The sequence below is a fragment of the Penaeus japonicus genome, unplaced genomic scaffold (genome assembly GCF_977035675.1).
Source record: "Penaeus japonicus unplaced genomic scaffold, GWHDUDI00000001_assembly GWHDUDI00000005, whole genome shotgun sequence".
Taxonomy (NCBI): Eukaryota; Metazoa; Arthropoda; class Malacostraca; order Decapoda; family Penaeidae; genus Penaeus; species Penaeus japonicus.
In genome coordinates, this window is record NW_028234407.1 from 7,604,896 (window position 1) to 7,632,326 (window position 27,431).

Genomic DNA, 27,431 nt, shown 5'->3' on the forward strand with positions numbered 1-27,431 from the left:
GAGCGAGTCTCCCGTCGAGGTGTCACGTGCTCACAAAGGGCCCCTGGCTTTAGGCCATGATCGCCCGAGGTGAGCCAGTGCCACCCGACAGGCACCGTCTCCCTCCGCCCACCTCACTCGTTAAGCATCCAACCCGCCGATCTACAGCCTTCTTGAAACCGCTAAAGCAGCCTTAAAGAGAGAGAGAGAGAGAGAGAGAGAGAGAGAGAGAGAGAGAGAGAGAGAGAGAGAGAGAGAGAGAGAGAGAGAGAGAGAGAGAGAGAGAGAGAGAGAGAAAGAGGGAGAGAGAGAGAGAGAGAGAAAAATACTTCCATAAACCGTGACATCAAGGAAGCTGCGTGAGGCAACGAATCGTGGAATCACCGGTCGACACAAACAAGGCAAGCATCAGGACCCGGATGTCACCCCCCCTCCCCCACAAGTGCCTCGAGTGTGACAGCTGTTTCCAGACGACCAAGATCCTATCTAAGTAACGGCACACCCCACACCCTACCTCTCACGCACAGCCGCCGGATGTTGTCGAGGTAACCCACCGGCAGCGGCGACACGAGGCGAAGAAAACGACGACGAGGAAATCTTGGGTATGAAGTTGGCATCAGAACGAGGCGCGGAACGACATCAGGTTCTCCTTTCGAAATGTCATGCGATGAAGGGAATTATACTGAATTATATCGGTATCATCCAGTTATTATTTTTTTCCTAGATATCGTAATGATATTGGAATAAAAGAAATCTGAAAAGGTCACCAGAAATCACCCGTTAGCCAGAAAAAAACGAGTATATATATTTTTCGTCTTTTTTTTGTCTCCCTCCAGAACAGGCAGTGCCGAGAGCGAACACGAAAATATACTTTAAGAAAAGCGATTCGTCACAAAACAATAAGGCAGAAACAAAGCTTTGGCATCGGGAAAGTCTCTCTCTCTCTCTCTCTCTCTCTCTCTCTCTCTCTCTCTCTCTCTCTCTCTCTCTCTCTCTCTCTCTCTCTCTCTCTCTCTCTCTCTCTCTCTTTCTCTTTCTCTTTCTCTTTCTCTTTCTCTTTCTCTTTCTCTTTCTCTTTCTCTTTCTCTTTCTCTTTCTCTCTCTCTTTCTCTTTCTCTCTCTGAGTCAAAATGAAAAGATAGTGATCCCCATCCTCAACATCAAAATGACCAGAACCGTCATCATCACAATCCCCGCTGCCTCTATCTTCACCCAGGAGGAAGGGGAAGGGAAAGGAGCCTCCCCTGCCACATTCCTCCATAAAGGTTGAATGCCGCTCATTAGTGCAGGTTCACGCGGATACACCTGTTTACGCCACGCCACCCCTCCTCCCCCACCCATTCCATCACCTTCTCCCTCTCCTTTCTCCTTTTCTTTATCCCTATCCCTCTTCTCCATCTCCCCTCTTCCTTTTCTTTATCCCCATCCCTATCCCTCTTCTCCATCTCCTTCCCTCTTCCTTTCCTCTATTCCTTATCCATTTCTAATCCTCTCCCCTTCTCCCTGCACCCCTCTTCCCCACCATCCCCATCCATCAACAAGGATATCATCATCATCCTCCCCTTATGCTCTCCTTTCTCTTTCAGTTTTCTCCCTTACTCCTTTCCCATATCCCCTCTAGTTCTCTTCTACCCCTCCTCCTTTTCTTTATTCCTATCCCTATAATCCTTCTCTTCACCTCTTCCTTTCCACCAACCTCTATCCCTTTCCCTTATCATGTCCCCTTCCCCTTCACTTCCCCTCTTCCTTTCCACTACCCTCTATCCCTTTCCTTTACCATCTCCCCTTCCCCTTCCCCTTCCCCTTCCCCCACCCCTCCACAAGGACAACATCATGTCCCTCAAAAGCTTTAGGTAGCTAAGCCTATCAAACGTCGTAATCTCTCCCATTCAACCTCCGTCCTATTATCCGGTTTGTTTTGGAACGAAGCGTCGTCGCAAAGGGCCACTGGCTTCACAGCAGTCACCTTACCGAACACAAACACAAACACAGACACAGACACAGAAACACACACACACACAAAACAAAAACGTATATACGCACGCTTAGGGAGACGGTAAGTATCCGAATGAGTGTTGGTGGAAGTAAAAGACAGTGAATAACAGGGAAGAAGAGGGACAAAGAGAGGTAAAAGAACAAATATGAAAACCAAAAAGGAGAAGAAGCAGAAGAAAATATATCTAAAAATTAAATAGCTAAAAAAAATTATGAATATTAAGGAAAAGGCAAAAATATCCCGACACACAAATCTCAAACGTTTTCCTCATATACATCTTGGTAAAGGAAAAAAAAGAAAAAAAAACAGACCATGACCGAAAAAGGTCCAAAACGCCGAAATAAAGGTAAAATAAAACACACAAAATACACCTACATCCACGCACAGGCCAAAACGAGCACAACAACAACAGCAGCAGCCGAGACAAGCTGTCGTCCATCACTCTGTTATGATGACACTCCAGTCAAACAGAAGGGAGGGAGGGAGGGAGGGAGAGAGAGGGAGGGGGGCCGGCTAGCTAGCTGGAGAGGAGAAAGAACCTTGCAGCCGATAATGCAAAATATTGGACGTCGCAACAACAACAAATGTAGCGGGGAGAAGTAAAAAATGCGCGGGGAGAAACGCGAACAAAGCAGACAAGGGCACGAGGGTCGAGGACAGAACGGAGAAGGAGAAGGGGGGGTAGGGTGAGGGGAGGAGGCTGCAGGTAAGAGGGGTAGAAGTAAAGACCGATAAAGAATTATCGATTTAGAAAAAAAAATAAAAATCCATCCTGATACAGTTTATAAAGAGGAAAGAGTAGAGGGGAGAGGTAGATGAGAAGGAAGACACTGATGGAGAAGAAAGAAAGGGGAGGGGGAGCAGAGGAGAGGAGAGTAGAGGAGAGGGGATGGAACGGGAGAGGGAAACACCGATGGAGGGAGGGAGGGGAGGGAGGAGAGAGAGGAGGAGAGAGGAGAGAGAGAGAGAGAGAGAGAGAGAGAGAGAGAGAGAGAGAGAGAGAGAGAGAGAGAGGAGAGAGAGAGGAGAGAGAGAGAAAGAGAGAGAGAGAGAGAGAGAGAGAGAGAGAGAGAGAGAGAGAGAGAGAGAGAGAGAGAGAGAGAGAGAGAGAGAGAGAGAGAGAGAGAGAGAGGAGAGAGAGGAGAGAGAGAGAGAGAGAGAGAGAGAGAGAGAGAGAGAGAGAGAGAGAGAGAGAGAGAGAGAGAGAGAGAGAGAGAGAGGACCAAGAAGAGATGAACATTCCAAAGCTGAACTTATTCGCCACCAATCCCAGACACAAGCTAAGAATCTCTCGAGGACCGCATTTCCACAGGAATGCCGAGGAAACAGAGCGATATTTCACAGATAACCAGACGGTCAGCGGACGACACGTGGTATCAGGTGCTCTTTAGATGCCGCTGTAAAATAAGTTAACGTAAATACTCGCACGTCCCCCCCGTAAGTTCGCATCGGATACAAAGCATGCCAGACACCGGGCACCCTAAATCCCTTAACTTAAAGGGTTTTTTTTCTAGGTCTTTATTTGTATGTGTCTGTGTCGGTCTACATGTATTTGTATCTATATATGTGTTTGTACCTGTATCAATCTATTCATATATGTTTACATCTGCGTCTGTCTGTATAATTTAAGTTTATATCTGAGTGTGTGTCTGTCTAGGTAATATACGTTTATGTCTGAGCCTCCGTCTGTCTATGTCAGTCTATTACTAAAACTACCATCCCTGTCTGTGCCTTTCTCTCAAACACTTTCTATTGCACATCACCAACGAGGGCTCCTCCACCATTTCTCTCTTGGAAATCCCCTCGAAAGAATAGCTCTGTTGGTAATTCCTCGTTACCGACCACTGCCCCCCTGCCCCCTCCCCCCTCCATACATTGCGATTCTTCTGACGGTAATCCCTTCACGTGTCCTTTCACAGTAGCTGCTTCTCCCCGGACAGGTATAGACTACGAAGTGAGGCCTCGAGATATGATAATCCTTTAAGCACTGTAAAATTAAGCCGAACATGTCTTCCGTTTCTTTATATCTAAATACTTTTTCGTTTGTACAGTTTCTTTTTTTTATCTTTGAATTTCTGAACAGAGACTGCGTGCGTATGCAGCAATTTAGGAGGGCATTACATTCGATATAATGAAATTAATTTTCAAGGTAAACATATCGGCCATTTTGTCCCAGGATGAAAAGGGTCCATACCAAGTTTGTTCCTTGGTTAAACAGTGATGTTTCCTGTTCGCAAACCTCACCTAACCTAATACTGGGAAGGAGAACGAAATAGGTAGCACGTGAGCTCAACAGCCCTGTAGAAAGAAACAATATACCGCGACAACAGAGGAATAGGTTCAAGTCTAGGGGTGCTGAGAGCCCCACTTCAAAATCAACCAAAATCAAAGAAATGTGTAAATAAATAATACTACAATGAATAAATTTTAAAAATCGAGGAATAGGATAAGTATTCGAACGAAGAATTATTGAGAGAATGCCTGAGAGCACTTTGCATAAGGTCATAGGGTCGCCGGGCCAAAATAAACAAGTCTCAACAAAGACTGAACCCGCGTTGTGCTGGCCCGTGCATGATAATGAGACGACCCACTCCATCTGGCCACACCTGTTCTGACGACCACCCGGGGGTCTAACCCTTTATTTCTATCACCAAACCACGTAGCAAAGCCGGGACCTCATTCCCTGAACGGGCTGTGGTAAAATACATTGCAACATCGCCTTGGACGTGAATCATGTACTGCACTTCATGAATACTTTAGTTCCACTAGCCCACCATGCATACTGCAGGAACACTTATACCTATGGTTACATCATACCAGACACAATACCTCAAATAATGGAGTACATAAATAAAGAAAAGACACTGAAGAGCTTCCTCGAGGCCGTGATTGCAAAACAGAGAGAGAGAGAAGGGGAGGAGAGGCTGAGACAATGGCTGTCGCTCTAGGCGCAGGCAGAGGACCGGCGAGGCGACAGTTAAGAATAAACACACAGAAATACCATGCAAGACGGACAGACACAGACACACGGACACACGGACACACACACACACACAGAGAGAGAGAGAGAGAGAGAGAGAGAGAGAGAGAGAGAGAGAGAGAGAGAGAGAGAGAGAGAGAGAGAGAGAGAGAGAGAGAGAGAGAGAGAGAGAGAGAGAGAGAGAGAGAGAGAGAGAGAGAGAGAGAGAGAGAGAGAGAGAGAGAGAGAGAGAGAGAGAGAGAGAGAGCACGACCCCGGAAGCGGGGAAAACAAGCGGGAATTACCCACTTCAAAAACCGTTAACACAAATATGGTTACCAAATCAACCGAATCTTGAAAATTTCCCGAGAAGAAAAATAAGGAAGAAATCAAGTTCAAGAAATAAACGAGATTCACATCAGCAGAACGGTAAACACGCAACAGCACAAGTAAGGAGGAAAACCAACAGACACAGAAAGAGCAGGGAAGGAAACAGATGTAGCGCCCCCTAGACACCAATGCAGGAATCCAGTGGGGGAAAGGGAGTCATAGGGAGAGGTATAAAGGGATGTAGAGAGGTAGGTACAGAAGGAGACGGGAAGGGAGCCAGAAGGAGCTAGAGAGGGAGGTACAAATGGAGCCCGAGAGGGTGGTAGAGAGGAGAGAGACACAGATTGAGGCACAGAGAGAAGTACGTAGAGGGAATAGAGGGAGGTATAAATGGAAGAAGAGAGGGAGGCACAGAGAGAGACAGAGAGAGGTAGAGAGGGGCTAAAGAGGGGGTTACAGAGCATGGCAGAGTAAGGCAGGGGTTGAGTGTGGGGTGGGGTGAGGTAAGTAGAGCCTCGGAAAGGCAGGGTGACTCGCATGCCTCGCAGCAGTCGGCTCCCCATTCAGGTAATGCCCCATCCATATGTGGTAGCCGTGATGTATCGCTGGCGTGATATGGAGGCGACGGATCTAGGATGGCTACGATAGCGGGAATGGGGGGGGGGCCTCAAGGGCGTGCAGTGGCGGCGGAAGCGGCGGCGGTTCTAACAGACACGGGATATCCTAGCCCCATCCCAAAAAAAGGGGGTTTTAATTCGCATTATTCAGAGAACTATCCCCCTCCCTCCCCCCTCTCTCTCCTAGTAACCGTAAGTAACAACCGCAACTTTTGAACGTTTCCCTTGACATCTTGACGACTACCTTTACGCCGATCCCGCATCTAATCTCTGCATTCTAACCACCTCTCAGGGCTATCTGCAAGAATCCCTCAATGTAGCCCCGACAGCGAAGATTTCAGAGTGGGAGAGTGGGAGAGAGGGAGAGAGGGAGAGAGGGAGAGAGGGAGAGAGGGAGAGAGGGAGAGAGGGGGAGAGGGAGGGGGAGAGGGAGGGAGGGAGGGGGAGAAAGAGAGAAACGGAAAGAGAATGAGAGAAAAAGAGAGAAAGAGAGAGAGAGAGAGAGAGAGAGAGAGAGAGAGAGAGAGAGAGAGAGAGAGAGAGAGAGAGAGAGAGAGAGAGAGAGAGAGAGAGAGAGAGAGAGAGAGACAGAGAGAGACAGAGAGAAGAGAGAAGAGAGAGAGAGAGGGAAAGAGAGAGAGAGAGAGAGAGAGAGAGAGAGAGAGAGAGAGAGAGAGAGAGAGAGAGAGAGAGAGAGAGAGAGAGAGAGAGAGATTTGTAAGAGTGCGTGAACATGTGCGAAATTTGCTTTACACCCAATCCCATCACCACCTAATTACGTTCTCTCATGATTTGCATCGAAGGCGCCTCCATCCGATAATTTATTCCTGATACACTCCAAGCCCAGGCCACCACCCCCTCCCCTCCCCCTTCACCATCTCCCGCAATCACCAACCACCAATATCAACACACACCAAGCTTGCCCTCGCCCTCAGCTCTTGCCTCAACCCCCCAAGGGCATTCCCACCTGCAAATTACCACCAAACATCTTCCCCTCCCTCCTCCCCCCTCTCTTCCCCAAAGTCCAAACAACATCCTTGCGGGTCCTGCATCGGAAGCAAAAGGATCTCATCTCCACCATCGACACAAATACAGCCTCTCACTTAACACCGACATCTCACACGTTCTCTTCTCTGAACCTACTAACATATCCTTTTGCTTAACGTACTATCCCCTTCATTCCGATAGAGTATTAACGCAAACCAAACGACCCAACCGACTAACTCCGGACTACCAAAGCCGCAAAGATAAACGAACAAAATGAGGAGCGCCAGAAAAAAAGAAAATATGAGGTGGATTGTAAATATCACGGAAGGAGGCGCTGGAGAGTGGTGGCATCGCGGGTTGTGTGTATATCAAGGAACGAGTGCGGGTCACGAAAGAGGAGATGGGGGGAAAGGCAAAAGGAGGAGGAGGAGGAGGAGGAGGAGGAGGAGGAGGAGGAGGAGGAGGAGGAGGAGGAGGAGGAGGAGGAGGAGGAGGAGGAGGAGGAGGGAGGAGGAGGAGGAGGAGGAGGAGGAGGAAGTATGAAGGATGAAGGAAAATGGATGAAGGAAAACGAAAAGGCGAAAATGGATGAAGGAAAACGAAAAGGCGAAAATGGATGAAGGAAGAGGAGAAAGGAAAAATAGATGAAGGGGGATAAGGAGTAAACATATGATGATGAGGGGAGGGAGGATGAGGAGGAAGAGGAGGAAAGGAAGGAGTAAAAAGATAAAGAAGGAAAAACAAAGAGCGAAAGAAAAGAAGGAAAGCAAGGGTCAAGAGAATAATAAAAGAAAAAAGAGAAAAAAAACAAGAGTAGAGCGAGAAACAGGAGGAGGAGGAGGAGCAACACGAGGGCCGAAGTGGGCAGGAACCCATTAATGGCCCGCGTCTGCCAACACGGCAAAGGAGGAGAGGACCAGGTCAGGATAACTGTGATCCCGGCGAAAAGGATGAGGCTCGCCAGGGGCACCTCCGACATCAAGTCAAATGAAATCATTCTTTCTTCTTCTTCGGATCGCTACTCAAGTAAAGTTCCAGAAAGACAAAAACACATTCTCTCGGTTTATGCGTCTTATTGGGGGCGTGTGCGTATGCGTGGGTTTGTTTGAAAGAGGGGGGGGGTAGAGGGGAGGGTGAGATGGAAAGATGGAGAGAGGGAGGAGTGGAGAGAAGGGAATAGAAAAAAAAAACAAAGAAGAGAAAGAAAAAGAGAGAGAACACAGACCGAAAGAAGGGGTTAGCAAAAACCCGAGTAAAAGGGGAAAAACACCCAAAGTGGAAAGTGCACACAGTGACATTTAGGTGTGCTTACTTTTCGGCTTTCAATGCATTTTTTCCCCTTCCCAGCCCAGCCGCTCGCACGTCGCACAACGATTACTCAATTAGCTGTTCTATGCGCTAAAAAAGAGAAAGGGAGGAAGAGGGAGGAGAGGGGGAGGGAGAATAAGAGAGGGAGAATAAGAGGGGGAGAAAGGAGAGCGAGAGGGAGGAGGAGAGGGAGAAAGAGGGGAGGAGAGGGAGAGGGAGATAGAGAGGGATAGGGAGAAGGAGAGGGATAGGGAGAAGGAGAGGAAGGGGGCAAGTGTAAAGGATAAAGGAAGTTCAACAGAAAGAAAGAAAGAAAAAGATGTTAACAAGCGAGTCAGACATATGAGATTGGAACAAATTGAGAAAGAGAATTGGTGAAGCAGCGTATGAGAAGCAACTAAGCAATGTATGAGAAGTAAGAAAGCAAGGCATTAGAAGCAAGAAAGCAAGGCATGAGAAGCAAGGAAGCAAGAAAGCAATGTATATGAAGCAACTAAACAATGCATGAGATGTAAGGAAGCAATGCATGCGAAACATGGGAGTACAATGCATGAAGTTCAAGAAAGCAATGTCTAAGAAGCAAAGAAGCAAAATATAAGATACAAGGACGCAATGTATGAGGAAAAAGGAAGCAATGCATGGAGAACCATTATCAAAAAATTATCAAAAAGTGGGGATGAGGAGGATGATTGAGAAAAAAATATGTTGGTAGATAAAATGGCCGAAGTAAATTACGGGAAGGTTTGCCAAGCAAAATAATATTAATCATCAACATAATAATAATAATAATAATAATAATAATAATAATAATAATAACAACGAGAGGAAGTATAAGAAGAAGAAGGAACAGTAATAGGAGGAGGAGGAGGAGGAGGAGGAGGAGGAGGAGGAGGAGGAGGAGGAGGAGGAGGAGGAGGAGGAGGAGGAGGAGGAGGAGAAGGAGAAGGAGGAAGTGGAGAAGAGAAAGAAAAAAAAATCACCGAGGGAGGGTGGAGAAGGGCAGAGGCCCGTTGTGATACACCCTCCTCTCCCCATAACCCCTACCCTTCCCCTCTCCCATTCCCCCCTCCCCTCCGCATAAATAAAAAAGTCGAGCGAGAATTTCCACTCCGGCTCGCCAGGACAACTCGGACGGGACCGACCGCGAAGGTCATCGCAACGATACTACAACTTTTGGCCTCATCTGCCTGAGGGCAACGCGAGGGGGGCGTGGCTTCTCCGACGCGTAACCGGTGTTTTCGCTGCATGAGAGGGAGAAAAAGCCAGAAAAAGTAAGAGAAAAAGGAGGAAAAATAAGTATAGAATCCTCCTCATCGCCTCATCCTACGGGCTTCCTGGAGGCGGAGACCCAACCCGGGGTACGTGCGTTGATACCACATGCCATACCCCAATGTGCAGAGGCCAATCTATATCGCAAGGCCACTCAGCAATAGGCGATTGCAATGCTATGTACTAGATTCCACAGGGATTTTGGGATAAATATGGCGCCCGAGCATTGTTTTCAATATAAAGAATCTAAACAAATGCAAACAGAAAAAAACTATTTCTATCCATGTCGCGCTCTGTCTGTCGGTTTGTCTTTGACAAACACACACACACACACACACACACACACACACACACACACACACACACACACACACACACACACACACACACACACACACATACATACATACATACATACATACATACATACATACATAATAATACCTAATACATACTCATACATACTACACACACACACACACACACACACACACACACACACACACACACACACACACACACACACACACACACACACACACACACACGCACACACACACAATAAAATTCCGTAAACGAGTCTTCTCCCTCCCTCCCTCTCTCTCTCTCTCTCTCTCCCCCTCTCTCCCCTTCCCTTTCCCTCTCCCTCTCCCTCCTTCCCCCTTCAGCAAAACCGCCCTCGTGACACACATATGTTAACGTCTGCGCTAATTATATAGAGCAGCTTCCCAGTAGCCAACGGCAAGAACTGGAAAAAGCCAGAGCTAGCATACGACGCAATGTGGGCATTATTACAGAAGATACAATATTAATCGACTCCTACGCCGAATACAACCAATACACTACCAGTCTATCAACTGAACCTAATACAGCTGACACATTACCAATCCGCCGCCCGGCAACTATTGAAAAGAACAATATCAGCTTACCGGTGCGCTAAATACAATGGAATAGGCTCCCTTATAACACGACCCCTTTCCGTCTCAAAAAACAGTCATTTTCCGCCGCCTTAACACCGCTTATCTGACCGTCTCCCTCTATCTTCCGCATGTCCGGATTCTACGGCCAGAGCCGCACATACGCTGCAGATAATGCCCGTCAACTGTATTTACCTTTCCCTTTTTTTCTCTCTTTTTTTTTCCTTTTTTTTAAGTTACGCATATTTCTGATGATTACTATCTTATGTATCCATACACTCATTGTATATCCTACTGAAATTGTAATCCTTAATACGTAAACAGCAGAAAATATCTTCTTTGATAGCATTCATGAAAATGGATATCGGGGCTATGTTCTTCAAAAAGTCCTTTACATTTCAAAATCCTAAATCCCAAATGAGACCATTTCACATTTGGTCAATTGGTATTTCACCTATCACGATCCGCCATATCCCAACCAAATAAATTTACATAAAATTCATGATTGGCAGACTGCCAACACGCATACTCGCCAGCTCTTCTCCAATAACAATATATTTACATAAAAAAAAAATATATATATATATATATATATATATTCTTTTTATCCTTATTTTCACTCCGAACGCAGACAGGATAAAATCCCTAAAACAAGTCCGCCCGCAAGCCCCCATTTCATAAGCTCCAAGAGTCGCGACCTCCGGTGCGAGAGTCACGCCTTCAAGACACTGTGGTCAGAGGCAATCGGGATAACTTAAGCCGCCATTTCTCTGTGGTTTAAAGGAGGAGTCTAAGGGGTCGGGTTCCTCGCTCTTCACGTCAATCCTTTGCCAGTACTACGCCGCGCAACTCTCGCCTCTTCCGCACCCATGACTAGAGTTCAAAATGGAAGGGTCGATCAGATCCAGAAACATTTTAAGTCCCTATTTCTGATTTTTCTCAGCAAACAGCTATCAATGTAATGACTCACTCGGCGTTCCTCTCAGGTACGAAAAAAGCTACATGTGAGTAAACCAATTTTCTTTTTTTATCGCTCTCCTATTTTCCAGGCGTTTCACATTTCGCCCTCCACAAAGCCGGTGCAATTCGGCGCATTTTCCAACTAACTGGTTACGAGGGAAGTTAGCAATGTTGTAACTAAATATATTCTCTCAACAGACCTTGTACATGCATCACGGCACCTTTGTTGCCCTGTCAGAGGTAACTAATGGCAGTTCGCGAGAAGATAATGAAGCTTCAAGTATCTGGCAGCAACATTTACGAGATTCAAATCCCCTCGAGGAAACGTTAAGATGCTCTGCTTAAATAGCTATAATCTATCATACATGCCCTGTGGCAGCCATGCACCAGATACAAAGGGTAAAATGTGTCATGAAAAATAACACTAAAAAAAAAAGAGACCACGACTGAGACTTTGTTTTAAAACAAATAGTTCTCCTTAACTTATTCCAACTCCTGTGTATACAAATGAACAACATACCACGCAGAGGAGACAATAAAAGGGCTTTTATACATTCATATGAAAAGAAAGTCCTCACTCTACTCCACGCACTACCCTACTTTCACCCAATGCGCCATCCTCACAAAAAAATGCACAATCATTAACATACTGATCACCATATCTAATGCACCCATCAACACACTCCGCAAGACACCTGCCACCAACACCTAACACTCTCTGACCTGAGCAAGGGTATCGGAATATCATCTTGACAATTAGCAGGATAACAGTCACATCAACCAAGATATTAGCACTACTGACATTGCCTCTGAAGATGCCTCTAGGCCCAGTAAATTTCTTTTCTTTTATATGGTCTGACAGTGACCGACGAGGCGCGTTATTGTGAAATTAATGTGTAGAGGCTGGGAGATGATAACTGGCAGTGATATCTTTCAGGACAAAAGTGGTCTATTGTTGCCAGGGAGTGTGAGGAGTTTTCTCTTAGAAATGTTAGTATACATGTTGTTAAGTCTAATCTATGAGATTGGAAGCATTCATTTAGTGGTGGGTATTGTACTGCCTGGTACAATTTCAGTATCATCAAGTGTTCAGCATCTCACATTGCTTGTTAATGATGTCTTAAAATCAATAAAAATTGCCCAAACAAATAATCAAGACAGATTCCCATTAATTCTTCGTTAAATTGGAAAAGGTCATCAATGTTTGACATCCCACAACTGTATAAGGATTCTAATATTAAATTGTCATAGCATCCATACCTATAATAAATAACTAACTAAATAATCAAAGGATAAACCCATTAAGTATGACATATGTTACTAATTTACTTATATATCAACATCACCCCACATAAAGAATAAATATATAAAGAAAAATTCAGGCAATTCTCGATTTCCCTCCAACTTCTAAATAATGGGTTTATATATCATAATTTCCATGTAGCTAATCAATCATGTGAGCTGCCATGTTCTAAGGAAAGTAAAAATAAGCTATATCTGGGGAATGACTTCTAAACTGACTCAACAATAAATATGAAAATTAAAAAATAATGTATATCAACTAGGAGAAAAGATATACTCATATTAGTGCCTTTTTTATAATTACTTTGAATAAAAAAAGATGGATAGCATGGCCATCTTCACAAAAAAGGGTATATATCTCATATAATTTTAGTATCTTTTTCATTCTAATAATGATTATTAAACATTAAATGGCATAATAATACTCAACCAGTTCACTTGAACTTCTCTGCTTGGTTATCAAAGAGAAGCTACAGCATAGACAGAATAATTGCTGTTATAAAAGTTCTTCAACTCATAAAATCAGCCTAACAAATGCTTTTTTTGACAAAATCATGAACTAATATAAATGTGATAGACACTTGGCCTTCCATATCAGTTTCAAAAGGCAAAGCTTCAATTTTCCCCATGCCAAACACTATGCTAAATACTCGCGCAAATGCAATGAACGTGTATGCATATCCTGCTGTTCCCTCTCGTTATTACACATTTTGTTAGTCCCTCTCCATCACTCACTGTCTGAGCATTTATATCCTCTATTTACATAAATGTTTTTCTACGTATCACTGAAAGTTAAAAATTGTGTGTGTGTGTTTTTCCATACAGATCATTATACAAATCAATCTGTAAGAGTTGAAAGAAAGAAAATGTTACATTTTGCTGATTGTTAAGCTTACAAAAGTTGTGTCTGTATTGAACTAAATCTTTTTCTTCTCTTGTCATTATTTCCTAAACAGTACAATAAAATAAATATTTACATAGTATTTACCCCATATTAGGTTTTACATATAAACTATTGATGATTTAAAGCACATAGGCTATATGCAAATTCTATGCCATTTCTGCATCAGTCAATTTTACTATCCATGGGGAGTCCTCACAAATAATAAGGATCGACTACATGTGGAGTGTATTTCGATGACTCTTCTCATGAATGAACATGATAAATATATAATCTCCTTTCTGAGATTATCTATTAACCATAAAATGTTTCCATTATAGTGTAATAGATTGACTTCTCTTATTCTAGAATATGCCTATAATAACTTACAACTGCATAGACCAAACAAAATAAATAAAAATAAGATCCTTGTCTAAATGAATAGAATTAAGATCCTTCCCTATTAGTATTTCATGAGTTTTCACCATCTAGATGGTGACAAATCTTTTCTTTCTTGGACCTTCCCTTTCAAGAAGATACATAAAACATAAGCAGAGATACTGCAATATCGATCTGGATTCAACAGCTCAAACAGTAAATGCGTATAAAATATAAATCAAGTATATATTTCATGTGCCATGTCTGGCATTTTACATGGTGGTAGTGTGTGGACCTCCACCCTGTTAGCCTGTACTTTCGCCCAGCTCAGGGTACAAGAAAATTTTCACTCCTGCAAGATATTACCATCCCTATGATGAGCAGGGATTGGGGACTTAGGACATTCATTATGTCAATAGCCAGGACTAACACAAGACTCATGTGAGTGGAGAGGGGCATTAAGCCATGAACCTTGACTTGGTATGTGCTCTAGTCTTTGCACTATCCCTTCGCTGTCACTCACTAAACCTTTATTCCTTTAAACATAATTCTGCCTATATATAAGCTAAGATTTTGAGCAAACAATGGATATGATACCCTATCTGCATAATTCATGGAATATCATAAACAATTTCCTAACTCAAATGACAACTTTGCACCTTAACCTCTTAACAACAGATGACCTGGTGTTCACCTCATAGCCTGACTGGTCTTCCTGCTGGTTAACAGAAAGTCTTGTCATGGCTTTGTCTGGCCTTCCCACTTGAGATGACAAGATGCAGCCAAATCAGTATTGTTGTTAATGGGTAAAAAAATCAAAAACAAATATCTATCATAATATACCTATTACTGATATTGTCAATTCAAACTCTAACTTATCAATATACACTTCCTTCCTATTCCTTGAATTCTATTGCCACTGAAAATGGTGTAACATAACCAAAGCCACCCAATCATTAATATCATGTTTGTCTTTCCTTCATTTTACAGCATTTTACACATCCAAATAATAAATTTCCTACTTCAATCACAATCGGACACTGCCTATACAAAACTAACCACATTGTCAGGATAAACAAAGTTAAAGATAAAGATAGAGATAAAGTAAAGTGAATTACCATAAGGCAGATCTTAGGGAGAATCATACCAGATGGAGATTCATCCCCGTGATAAGTACTGAACAAATTTCTGGACTGGTATTTACCTTCATTTGGTGTAGCAGTTGTTATTGCAGATGCCATCATTAATCCTGTGTCCCGAACTTCATCGAAGCGTGTCATTAAAGCTGGTAATCTGGAGGAATAAAATTTCAACATTAGCTTTCATCTCACTACAATCTTAAATGGTAAATTGACAATGAGAAGAGGAGAAAAATAGTAATTCTTTCTGATACATATAATAAATATAAATATAATATAAATATTATTTATATATATATATATATATATATATATATATATATATATATATATATATAATATATTATATATATATATATATATATATATATATATATATATATATATATATATCTTTATCATATATAATATAAATGGAAACAATAAAAACAATTGGAACATGAACTCTCAACTATCAGCAATATAACTGACCTCAAATCATTTACTTAGCATACACATTCTTATGCACCAACAACAATCCTTTCAACTCCAATTTTATAAAAGCAGCACTGCACAAAATAAACAATAGCTGAACAAATAACAGGATGCTTTTAGTTATGATTGTCTAACCCACAGCAAGGGTGACCAAAACAAAATAATTGATCAATTGATGTTTTCGTAAAACTGATATGAAAAATAACGGTGAAAAGTAAATATTCAAAAAGTTGTAAACGGAAAATGTTGAAAGCTCACTGCAGTCATTGGGCACTGATGTCATTATATCAATTAATGACAAATATTCCTCTGATACAAGCACCGACTCATGTTGATATTTACATTTAAACTGAAAGAATCTTTCAACTGTATACAAGACACTAACATAATTGCTGACAGGAAGTTTTCAGTCATTACCATATCAGTAGTAATAGCCGTATGTCATACATCCAAGTTGCAGCTAGTGTTACCAAACCATGTACTATGCCTCCATAACATTATACTGAATGGATATAACAAGAATCAAATATTGTTATACAAGCAATATACAGTTCTTTATCAAATATGATAAATTGGAAAGGTAAATATTTCACTAGTACATATTCTCATTTCAATATTCCATACACAACTGCTCATCACACAATATCAGAACTAACAATTTTCAGTGGTCTGTAAGTAATTATCAGGCTTAACATTTTTCATGATTTAGGATTCTTTGGATTTTGGATTATGATAATATATGGAGAACAATGAGGTTGCTACAGATATTCCTTCAAGAGATATTTCCTATCAAAAACTCATGAACTAAGAACAGAAATTAGTAGAACTAGACCCATCAAATGTGCATAGTTCTTTTTTGAACAAATAGATCTGTATAAATATTCCCAGAAACATAAATGGATGTGAATTATATTGAGCTTAAATGCACACTAAATAAGCAAAAGATGTAACTGTTGCACTGGTAGAACAAAATATTAAAGAAAAATGAGCAAGCTTTTTAGAAATGGAAAAAGTATGCAATATCCTGAAATTCTAATACTAATTAAGATTAATTTTTAACTCAACCTTATAATCTTTAGTCATTTAGGTTTTCATTTCAGTACTAAAGCTCCCGGCCAAATATTATATCATAACATTCTAATTAATGAATACAGTAATCTCATCTAATCAAAAACCAACTTCAATTTACTAATCTTGCTATTTTGAATATGCCATTTTCCTTTATATTCAGGAAATATATATATGTATCCTTTATGTCTGAAACTTCCATACATACCCGTAATCGAACATGGGCAATATTTCTATTCAACAAGAATTTAAAAAAAAAAAAAAAAAAATTATGAAAGTCAATAATAATTCGACATTATCACATAGCAAGTTTAGCCAAAGTTTGAATGAGAAACTTAATTCAGAAACCTCCTCTGACAGATTATTTCATAGAATAATTACTCCTAAACTAATTCATTATAAAAATATCAAATAAATGCAGCACCTAATGATTTCCACTCATACAACTGCTATGAATTTGTTAGAGCATTTTTCAAATGATTTCGTCTTTAATCCTTATTTCGATTTTTATTCTTAGCTTATATAACACACATCCATTCCAACTACTACTACTTTTTTTTATATCATAAATGGCCCTCACTTCTTGAATCAATGCCATGCTCAGTAACCCATTTTAATTAAATCTAAGATATCTAATTCACAATTAAATCTTCAATAATCAACTTAGGTTTTCAAGTAACTATAGTATCCAATAAATCTGTCAATTGTAGCTGTCCTTTCTTTCTTTCTCACATAATCTATTTTCTTCTCCTAATTCTTTTTCCTAAAGTATTTTTAAATTTCCATTTGGCACTCTACTTGAAGAGAGAGATTAAAAGGAAAAGAAAATAAAACGTCTCTCCCTCCACATAACATTACATCATTCTGACCAGTTCAATAAATTTTCAGTTATTCTTTTCCCCTTATAATCTGCTAGAAAACTCTTGACCCCCCCCCTCCCCAACCACACACACACCCAATTCTCCTCAAAATTCTGATTACTTAAGGCATCAAGCCGGCTTCCTTTTCAAATGAAATCCTCTCATCTCATGTAACTCGGGACTGTGAGAAGTTTTATACATTTAACAAATGGATTCTGAAAGCTCTTCTTTTGATAAAGTTTCTTCTTAATTACTGCAGGTTGAGGCTTTCATAACTGTACCAAAAAGTTAGTGTTCTGAATATGATTTACAATACAAATATGGATATATAAATCAAATCTTATATCAAATGTTAGCCATTAACAAAGTTCAAGCATGTAGATCTTAATAATATATAGCAAGCGTTTCATATAACAATATCATTCCTTACACAAATATACATCATTAATTATAACCTAACACTTTCCCTTACAACAATGTTTAATGAGAATTATAAAACTACAAAAAAAAGACTGCAACTTGGTAAGAAGACTAAGAAATCCCTTCCAACTTGATATTGTATAATTCAGATATTCAATCGTGAATGTATAATGATATTTGGAGATTAATCACAATTTTCCAAGGTGTTTGTAAAATTATGATCAGAAGAAATGTATCCCTAAACAGCCTTATTTGTGTGAAAAGAAAATCAATAAAAATGAAAGATTTACAACAAAACGTAAGCTATATTTTTGTACTTCAAATCTATATGAATATTTAAAGAACAGACTTTTCCTTATTACTGGCCATGTGTAGTAAATATTTGATACAAAATAAGATGAGATCTTCATTAAAACATTAGTATTTTAGGTGGTCAATGTAGTGATACTGATTAGCAATATAGTAACAATTACTAATTAGTAATTATTTAAGCAATATAAAAAATAAAAAATTTACATAATAATAAGCAGTATAATAATAATGAACCACCCACAACATTCTCTTTTACATTACAAATCTGCATTCCAAACTAATGTGATTACAAAATACATTCTAATAATGAGTCTTTGTTCCATTCCAGAAAGAAACTCTCTATAACCAGATCATCAACTTCTTATAAACAAAATCAAGAATAAGATATGCAAACACAATCACACAATGACATTTAATTCTCCTAACAATACACCAAACTAAACACCATCTGAAGTCACTGAGGAAACACTCATAGAAAACATAAAAATATCACTCACTTTCCAGAAGGAATATTGTGTTTCTTTGTCAAATCCAATCTCAATCTTTCACCATAATGTTTGTAGCACTCAACCAAGGTGTTGAAGGCGCAATCTCTCACTGGAGCTGTTGGGTCGGACAGTAGTTTTACTACGTGTGGGATGAGCCTTGAGACTGTTACTGCTGAAGCTCCATGACTGGAAAATAAATGTGTCATTAGTTTATGAACAAAGTGAAATAAAGTTAGAAGTCCATAAGAATGTAGATACAATAGGTCTCTATTACAAGATAATTAAATCATGTGGGATGCATAGATTACGCATAAAAACTAATAAGAAATCAATTTGAGACCCTAACAATTTTTTGTAAACAAATATAAAATCTTTTGCTGAGGCCCAATGCACAGCTTTATTATAAAAGTACCCTAAATAATATATAATCTTATATGTAACTTAAATATTTCTTTATCACATCTATGGAATTACCCACACAACCATTCTCGTAAATTAAAGAATCCAAATCAAGCAATTAATTAATGAGTTTACTTGAACATTATATTATGACCTTTTTAACTTCATATTCCATACATTAAATTGCAAACCTAATTATTTAATAATCCTAATAGATGATAAGTCACATGAAACTGAAGAACTTTGCACTTAAATCACTTGATGAAACTTCATTTAAAAATAAAACGAAACTACATTGTACATTTATTGACATCCCTCTTCTCGCAAAGTTCCCTCATGATCCCCTTAAACATATTGCCTCTCACTCTTAACATACAACCCCAACTCATACTTCAGTTCCCATGAAACAAGATCAGTCAAGAAACAAGAAACACAAAACAAGGTAAGCCTTCGGCCATGTAAGAAGCAGAAACGCAAACTCACTTGGTTAAAGTATTCTGAAGGCATGTCATGACCTCTTCTCGGACTTTGCCATTTTTGTGGGAGAAGGCCGGGATAAGCCGTTCAAACATATTATTTGGGGCGAGCACATTGTCCATCATGCTGGAGAGTAGCGTCTGTGCTTTTTCTCGGACTGCATCTTTGCTGTCGCCTGGAAGAGTTCAGTAAAAATTGAGAGAATTGTAACAGTGTACATTAAAAGGGTAAATGACAGGAAGGACACAAAATGAAAACAAAAACACAATAAAACGGAAAAACATTAATCGCAACAGATGTGACGTACTCACAGCTGCATGCAAACCTGTCATCTCAAGATCTAATAACCTTCTTTCTACAGTGTGGGTTAAAAACCCTACCAAATGTATGATGCAAGACATAGCCAGAAAGCAATGACTTGATATCTTCCAGAAAATTAATTACACCAAAATCATATCTACATGTTATTACCTTACAGAATATTCTTTACCAAATGAAGTTAATATCTTATATCTGTATGAAATTAGCATATAATCTTGGTGATAAAAATTATCTATCATAAAAGCTTAAAAGGCAGCAATCTAAATAACTAATCATAAATATATAACATTACCTAATTTGGTATACTTTGTGGATGTCTAATTGAACATTTTGTGAAATGTACACAAACATTTAAGTAACAAAAGCAGTGTGAGTAAAAGAGAAATATACAAATCATAAAACAATTTAATGGATCAAGATGCCAGTGAACAACAAAAATAAAATAAAGTAAGATTTGAAAAATATGTAAATATATCTCCTTAAAGAATTCCCTCAACTTGCATTAATAGACATTAAGGTAATGGATACATTTTTAAAACTCAATTCAAGAAAATATTTGAAAATATGATATATATTTTTTTTTTGTGAAGTTTGAATTCTTGCAAAACTTCTAAAGCATCTGCTTAGTTACCATATAGATTTTAAAATGTAATCTCATTAATCTCAAACACACAATTGTAGTTTTTGCAAGAATTCCAAATTCAACATATTAGAGAAATTGAACATGAACACAAGAGAAAATAACTATTATCACCATATAAACAATGGAAATGGAGTGGAAAATGACAATGGAAAATCTCTAATAATGTTAAAAACAGCATTAATAATGATCATAATAACAGTAACTGTATCAATAATAAAAACAGTAATAATAATGATAATAATGATAATAAAATAATGATAATGATAATAATAATAACAATCATAATAATGATAACAATAATAATAATGATAACAATAATAATACAAATATAATAATAATAATGATAACAATAATAATAATAATAATGATTAACAATAACAATATCATTCTTTACCTAATCATTATCATTATTACTACTATCATTTTCATAATTATTATACTAATCCTTGTCATTATTATTATTATTATCATCATGATTCTCATGATTCACATTATCATAATATCTTCATTTTCATTATTATTAACATCATAATAACTGCAATCAAAATTAATAATGGAAAAAATAACACAAATAAACATAATGGTAATAATAATGATAAAATGCTGATGATAATGATAATTATAATAACAATACTATAATAATAACCATTAATATTACTTTTATAATTATAATTATGATGATAATATTTGACAATAATAATAATAACAGAAATAGCAAGAGCATTAAACCAATCACTACTTCCACCTACCTAATCTGTCAGCCACTGACGGAACAACAGAAGAGAGATAAGGTCGAAAGTCCTCCTTCATGCGATCCACCATGAAGGTCATCACCTCCAGCCCATTCAAGGTCACCTGAAATTAATACCATAATTAGTACACTTTGAATCATACCTCATCTAAGGATAACAAATGGTTCGACAGCTGAATATAATTACTATTATTCAGCTGTCGAGTTAATAGTTTTAAAAAAATAAAAATAAAGCTATTGAAGAAATGGTTTTCATCCAAGTGCATTTCTGAGTATGAACATTAACTTTCATTACCCTGGCCATAAAACTTTCAAGGTCTGAATTTTCCCAGGAGAGTTTAAAAACCCTTTTTTAAGTTCAATCTTTGTGAAGGTCAAGCAGGATTTTCGATCCAGGGGAAAACCATCTGTTCCCTTTATCACTGGCATTAATTTAGATGATGTAAATACATAGTTTCATCGAGTCAGAAATATATCTAATCTCCATATTAGGCAAGCCTCTTATAAAAAATAAAACCAACGAATCTATTGAGCGTACTGAGCACGTCATCTAAAATAACAAAAGACAAACGATTCGCTTCAACACAGACGAAATCTGTTCCCACACAAAGAAGAAGCAAGAAACGGACCACATGGCCACGCACATTATGAGCAAACCACCAAGCGAAGGTGAGTGCTCAGGACAATCGCCACAGGTCTGTAAACAACGCAAAGGTGACACTAATGACCCAACCCCGTGACCCTTCTCGGTGTACAATCGCGGGTTAATTTCCTGGCCATGTCGAGGCCGGTTTATTAATCGTGCCTTCCCTCTGCCGCTCTATCTTTTGCTATTTGTTTTTATCCTTTCCTCTCTTCCTTTCCCTCTTCCATTATCAATCCCCATATCCTTTTTCTTCTTCACACATTTAATAATCTGCTTTTCTTTCCATCCCCTACTCTCGTTCCTTCGACGTCACCTGTCAACACTGAGCCAATGCAATAACGGGAAGGGGAAGGGAGAAGAAAGGGGACCGTACAAGCGCTGCATAGTGTGTTTTGAGACCGCAAGAATCATCTAGCGTGGGATGAGGAATAGGAATTAACGACATCCACACTGAGGTCTCCAAGAGTAGGATGGAAAAAGAAAACTAGAGAACGAAAAAATAACCGAAGAAATGTTTTTCATTAAGTGCATTTTTCATAGCGCAACACCAAAGGGCATGACAATGACAAACGCCAAAAGCGGTCGAGTTTGCTACGTGGAATAAACTTAACAAATGCAGCCTTGATAACCTATATACTTGAAAAATTCGGAGCATAGTTCACTGGCAATCATGACGTTGCATTTACGAATAGCTAGAGGCGTAGTGAAATTTATTATACGAGAGAGAGAGAGAGAGAGAGAGAGAGAGAGAGAGAGAGAGAGAGAGAGAGAGAGAGAGAGAGAGAGAGAGAGAGAGAGAGAGAGAGAGAGAGAGAGAGAGAGAGAGAGAGAGAGAGAGAGAGAGAGAGAGAGCGTGTGCGTGTGTGTGTGCGGAAAAAAAAAGAAAAAAAAAACGTGTACACGTCCATGATATTCACTGCATAAAAAGTTAGCACCCACACGTAACTCCTCTCCCTCGACGCTAAAGTAAAAAAAAACGTCATGTAATCCTAATCATGGTTATTTTACATACCAGCGCAATGGCCCGAACTCTTTCCCTGACGGTCTACTCCCGTGCCGTGACCCTTATTACCTCAACTTACAGTCCCTGAGCCATGGAACGCCCCCCCCTCTCCCACAGACCACCATCACCCCCTTCTCCTCCCCTTCTCCAAAACTTCCCCTTTCCATGACATCCCGACATATTACGTCAAGTCATACCTTTTGCTGTCACGCCATCCCTTCCTTTTCCCTTTTCATCTGCATTCAATTCAACATTCGACAACAAATGAAGAAAAAGAATAACGCAAGAAAGAATGAAAAAATGAAATGATAAAAACAAATACACAGTTACAAAACCGTATGAATGGCACATTTCCTTTTTTTGCCTGAATTAAAAATACGAAAAAAAAGAATCGGCAAATCCATAATCCGGCGAATCCGCACACATCCACGCCGCCGCACCTGTCTCCGTCCCTCCAATGGACCAACAGTAGGCGGATTCGGGGGAGGAAACCTGCTATTCGGAAAAATAATATAGAGCGACCGTAACGAAAGAAATGTGCACGGGAAAGACGAAGAAAATAATGGCGTCCACAGCGATGATGGTTTCATTGGTGTCACATAAATTGCTCTTAAGCTTATTATTGCAATTACGTAACGATCCGAACGCGGACTTTCGGCCTGGGAGTACCCACCGGCAGTCGGGATACTGGTTCAATAAAGCATATATACGGCACTCATTAAACATTTGTCATTCATAGATTAAGAACACAAATTTCCTTGTTTCGCACGCACGCGCACAAACACACTCTCTCTCTATGTTTCTGTTTCCCTTCATCCTCTCTGTTACCACCTTTCCTCATTTTCATCTCCTTTTCGGTCTGTTTCTCGTCCATATAATTTTACTTAATTCCTCTTCTTTGCTGCCATCACACCCTCTTCCTCATCCGTTCCTCCTCCTCCCCATCCACATTTTTCACTCATTCATCAACATTCGCTGATGTTCCCACATTAACTACGACCTGTAGATGGAGTGCCAAAGGATAACATGATGAAGCGTGCGTTGCTGGTTAACCCGTTAACGACGGATGACGTGTTTTTTTGTCATACATGACGCAGGACCTCTTGCCTGACAATGGGCGTCATGGCGTTCGGGGATTCTGGATCACTATGTTATTTTATTGTACTATAAGTAATGAGTGAGTGATGTTGACAATTGCAGTCATAATTATTATAACTGCCGTAATAATAAGCAAAATGGTTTTCAACTCACTTACAAAACCTAGATGGCACCACTTTCTTCTAGCACCAGCAGGAGAGAGAGCCTTGAATGGCACCCATCTACGGTCTCTAGCAAGCACTATCTTTGTAGAGTGATGGCACATCGCAAGTTCCCGACCTCTTGCTCTAAAGTACCGCAGATGAAAGATGTGCAGACCGAACGAGAGGAGGAAGGTGACTCACACCATGCCCAATGCATACAATGTGACCCTGTGCCAGTATGGATGCCTTTTCTTGTGGCACTCACTGCCAAAAGCACAAGTTTCCTTCCTCTTCCCAACCTCTTCATTTTGGATGGTTATAAGTTTCGTGTTTGTTCGTGACAGCACAGAAATACGAAAAAATAAAGTTGTTTTTTTGTCCCCCCTAAAACAGTAATAATTCTATCACATTGAGTGTAAAGAAAAAAAATGAGTTGATATGGACCCTCAACTACAATTTTAGTCAACTGCAGAATTGATGGAGCCTGTGATATGACAGATATAAATTTCTAAAAATAGTAAAACACACAAAAAAACAAAACACAAAAATGTCTCTAGCTCTACAATGAGTGGCGAAAAGGGAGTGGGAAAAATCAAATTATGTTGCAGAAGCTGCCTCGATCAGAAATAAAACTCATCCTGGAGCCTGTGTAAGCAAATCTATCCCCCGTCGGCAATGGGTTAAGGAGCCAGAGTACCCACTTAACCCCCCTAGCGTGACACGTCCTGTTTGTCTCTCAGCTGATCGCGTGGTGGCCTAATACCGAGGTAGTTGGGAAGAACACCGGACTAATGAGGAAGGCGGAAAAGGGGGGACGTAGCCATCCCTTGGGAAGGAGTGCGCGGCGGTCGAGGGTTGGCTGTTCCAGGTCGTCTTGGCGGTGTTGCGTGTGTTGGGAGAAGAACGGACAGGGAGGGAGGGAGGGAGGGAGAGAGGGAGAGAGAGGAAGAGAGAGAGAGAGAGAGAGAGAGAGAGAGAGAGAGAGAGAGAGAGAGAGAGAGAGAGAGAGAGAGAGAGAGAGAGAGAGAGAAGAGAGAGAGAGAGAGGGAGAGGGAGAGGGAGAGGGAGAGGGAGAGAGAGAGAGAGAGAGGGAGAGAGAGAGAGAGAGAGAGAGATAAAAAGAGAGAGAAAGAGAGAGAGAGGAATGAATAAATGAACGAATAAAGGTATAAAGAGAAAAAAAAAGAAATAGAGAGAAAGAGAAAGAAAAATATAAAGAGAGTGCACACGACAACAGACGCAACATAATGGGAAAAAATGACCACAGCACTTCGGTCTCTTCTCTACCCATGTTATCTGGAATAGTGGGCTGGCCAGGAAGGACCCGCCTTATATCCCTTAATCACCCCCCATTCTCGCTGATAAACACGAAAACAAAATAGGAAAGAGGTATGTGAACGAAGACTTGGCTCCCTAGTTCTACTTTTCTCCTTCTCGACGCATCCTACAGTCAGTATGAGTCACTTCTATTTGTCTGCTTGCTTATCTCTGTCTGCTGCCCGTCTGACTCCATCTCTTCGCGACGGTGAGCTGGCGTGGTCCCCCTTTTCTCGAGTATTTTCTGGAGGATCTATCTTTAAGACATTTATTTTTTTTTAGATATTAATCAGTCACTTAACATGTTTATTTTCTGTCAACCCTTTCTGGCTTACTAAACCGCCGAGGACCTCTTTACGTCACTATGAATCATTCATCCTGTCTCTCTTTCTCCTCTTTCTCCTTCATCGTACGTCGCTCTAGCCCTAGTTTCGCTCTGCCTCTCTCTCTCTCTCTCTCTCTCTCTCTCTCTCTCTCTCTCTCTCTCTCTCTCTCTCTCTCTCTCTCTCTCTCTCTCTCTCGCTCTCTCCCTTCCTCATCGTACGTCGCTCTCGCTCGTTTCGCTCTGCCCCCCCCCCCTATCTATCTATCTATCTATCTATCTCTCTCACTTTATTCCATCTCTACCTACCCCTCTGCCTCTCTCTCCCTCCCCGACCCACACGTACGCCGCAGGTACATAGGTAAACGTTTCGGAATCGATGCGGCTAGCCAGCATGACTCACTCTCGGAGCATGTGCTTGTGCGCGCGTAGGGGGTGGGGTCCGGTCCGGCGCGGAGTAGCCCGATCTAGGCTCAACGGCTATAGGAAAAACACCTAAATCATTAGAGCTTAAGCACGTATTTTGTTTTCTCGGTCTACCTAGAGCTACGCGTGGTAAATATAGGTTACCATGGGATTACCAGAAGGATGAATACATAGCAGGATGCTGGATAAGGAGAGAGGTGTGGCTGGGTTAGGATGCTGGATAAGGACAGAGCTCGGTGTGGGGTTATCTCGGGTCAGTGACCGATCGCAAGGAAGGCGACGGAAGGCAGCGATAGCCAAGTGAGCCGAAAAGACATGCGATCTTAGTCTTGCACGGTAGACATTTAGGCACTTCTAGGATCCGTGGCAGAGTGGAGAGTAGACAAAGATTGGGTGCTAGACACATCTAGGGACGGCGGCGGGGGCAGACAGGGTGATCAATAAGAAGGGAACCACGTCACACCCCCACCGGAGGCGCCCGGCTGGCTGACTCATCTTTGCACACACTCATACATACAAATACTCATGGAGACATACATGGACATGAACATAAATAAACGCGTGACCACACATACACACAGTCATACAAACACATACATACCCATTGACAGACCACGCGAGCACGCACGCACGCACGCACACACAATCCATTCAAAACAATCCAGCTATCCTTCACCATCTACTAATCCTCCTAATCAAATCCGACCCACTCTCGCCGGTCGTCTTCCACACCCGCTACTGAACCGCCGCACATCACACCACCTGCATTAAAGACGATAAGCGTAACACCACACCCGCACAAGATGAACGGCGTGACATCGCACACACCGAATAAGACGACGGGCGCATCATCAGACCCGCGCAAGACGAAAGGTGTGGCACAGAAGAAGAAAAAAAAAACAATTACGACACGCGCTTTCGGTACGTGAGTGGCGAGTAACGTGAGCGCTCTGCGTCACGTTGCGAGACGTTCGTGTCTTCTTACCTCGAAATTCCTTCGGCGAAAGAAAGAAAGAAAACACTACCCGCAAGACACGAGATTTTTAATATCAACGCGATGCCAATTTCAAGAAGATACCAATCATGCAGAGTATGGAAATGTACATTATGTGTGTCTATGTACAGGTCTAATTTACACACTCATAATCATAAACACGCACACATACATACATACATACACATACTCAATCTCCCTCTCACTCTCTCTATCTCTATATCTATCTATCTCTTTTACACAAACAC

General features: G+C 40.7%; 1 protein-coding gene across 1 annotated transcript in view; it reads right to left on the bottom strand.

The window, feature by feature from the left end:
* LOC122248523 (CLIP-associating protein-like) overlaps nt 1-27,431 on the bottom strand; it is a 161,687-nt gene that overhangs the window by 6,979 nt on the left and 127,277 nt on the right. The window contains exons 3-6 of the mRNA XM_043008582.2: nt 21,233-21,338; nt 19,526-19,694; nt 18,653-18,829; nt 15,087-15,175 (exon numbers count right to left, since the gene is read on the bottom strand). Of these exons, the coding sequence (XP_042864516.1) occupies nt 15,087-15,175; nt 18,653-18,829; nt 19,526-19,694; nt 21,233-21,338 (541 nt within the window). The remainder of the gene's footprint in view (nt 1-15,086; nt 15,176-18,652; nt 18,830-19,525; nt 19,695-21,232; nt 21,339-27,431) is intronic.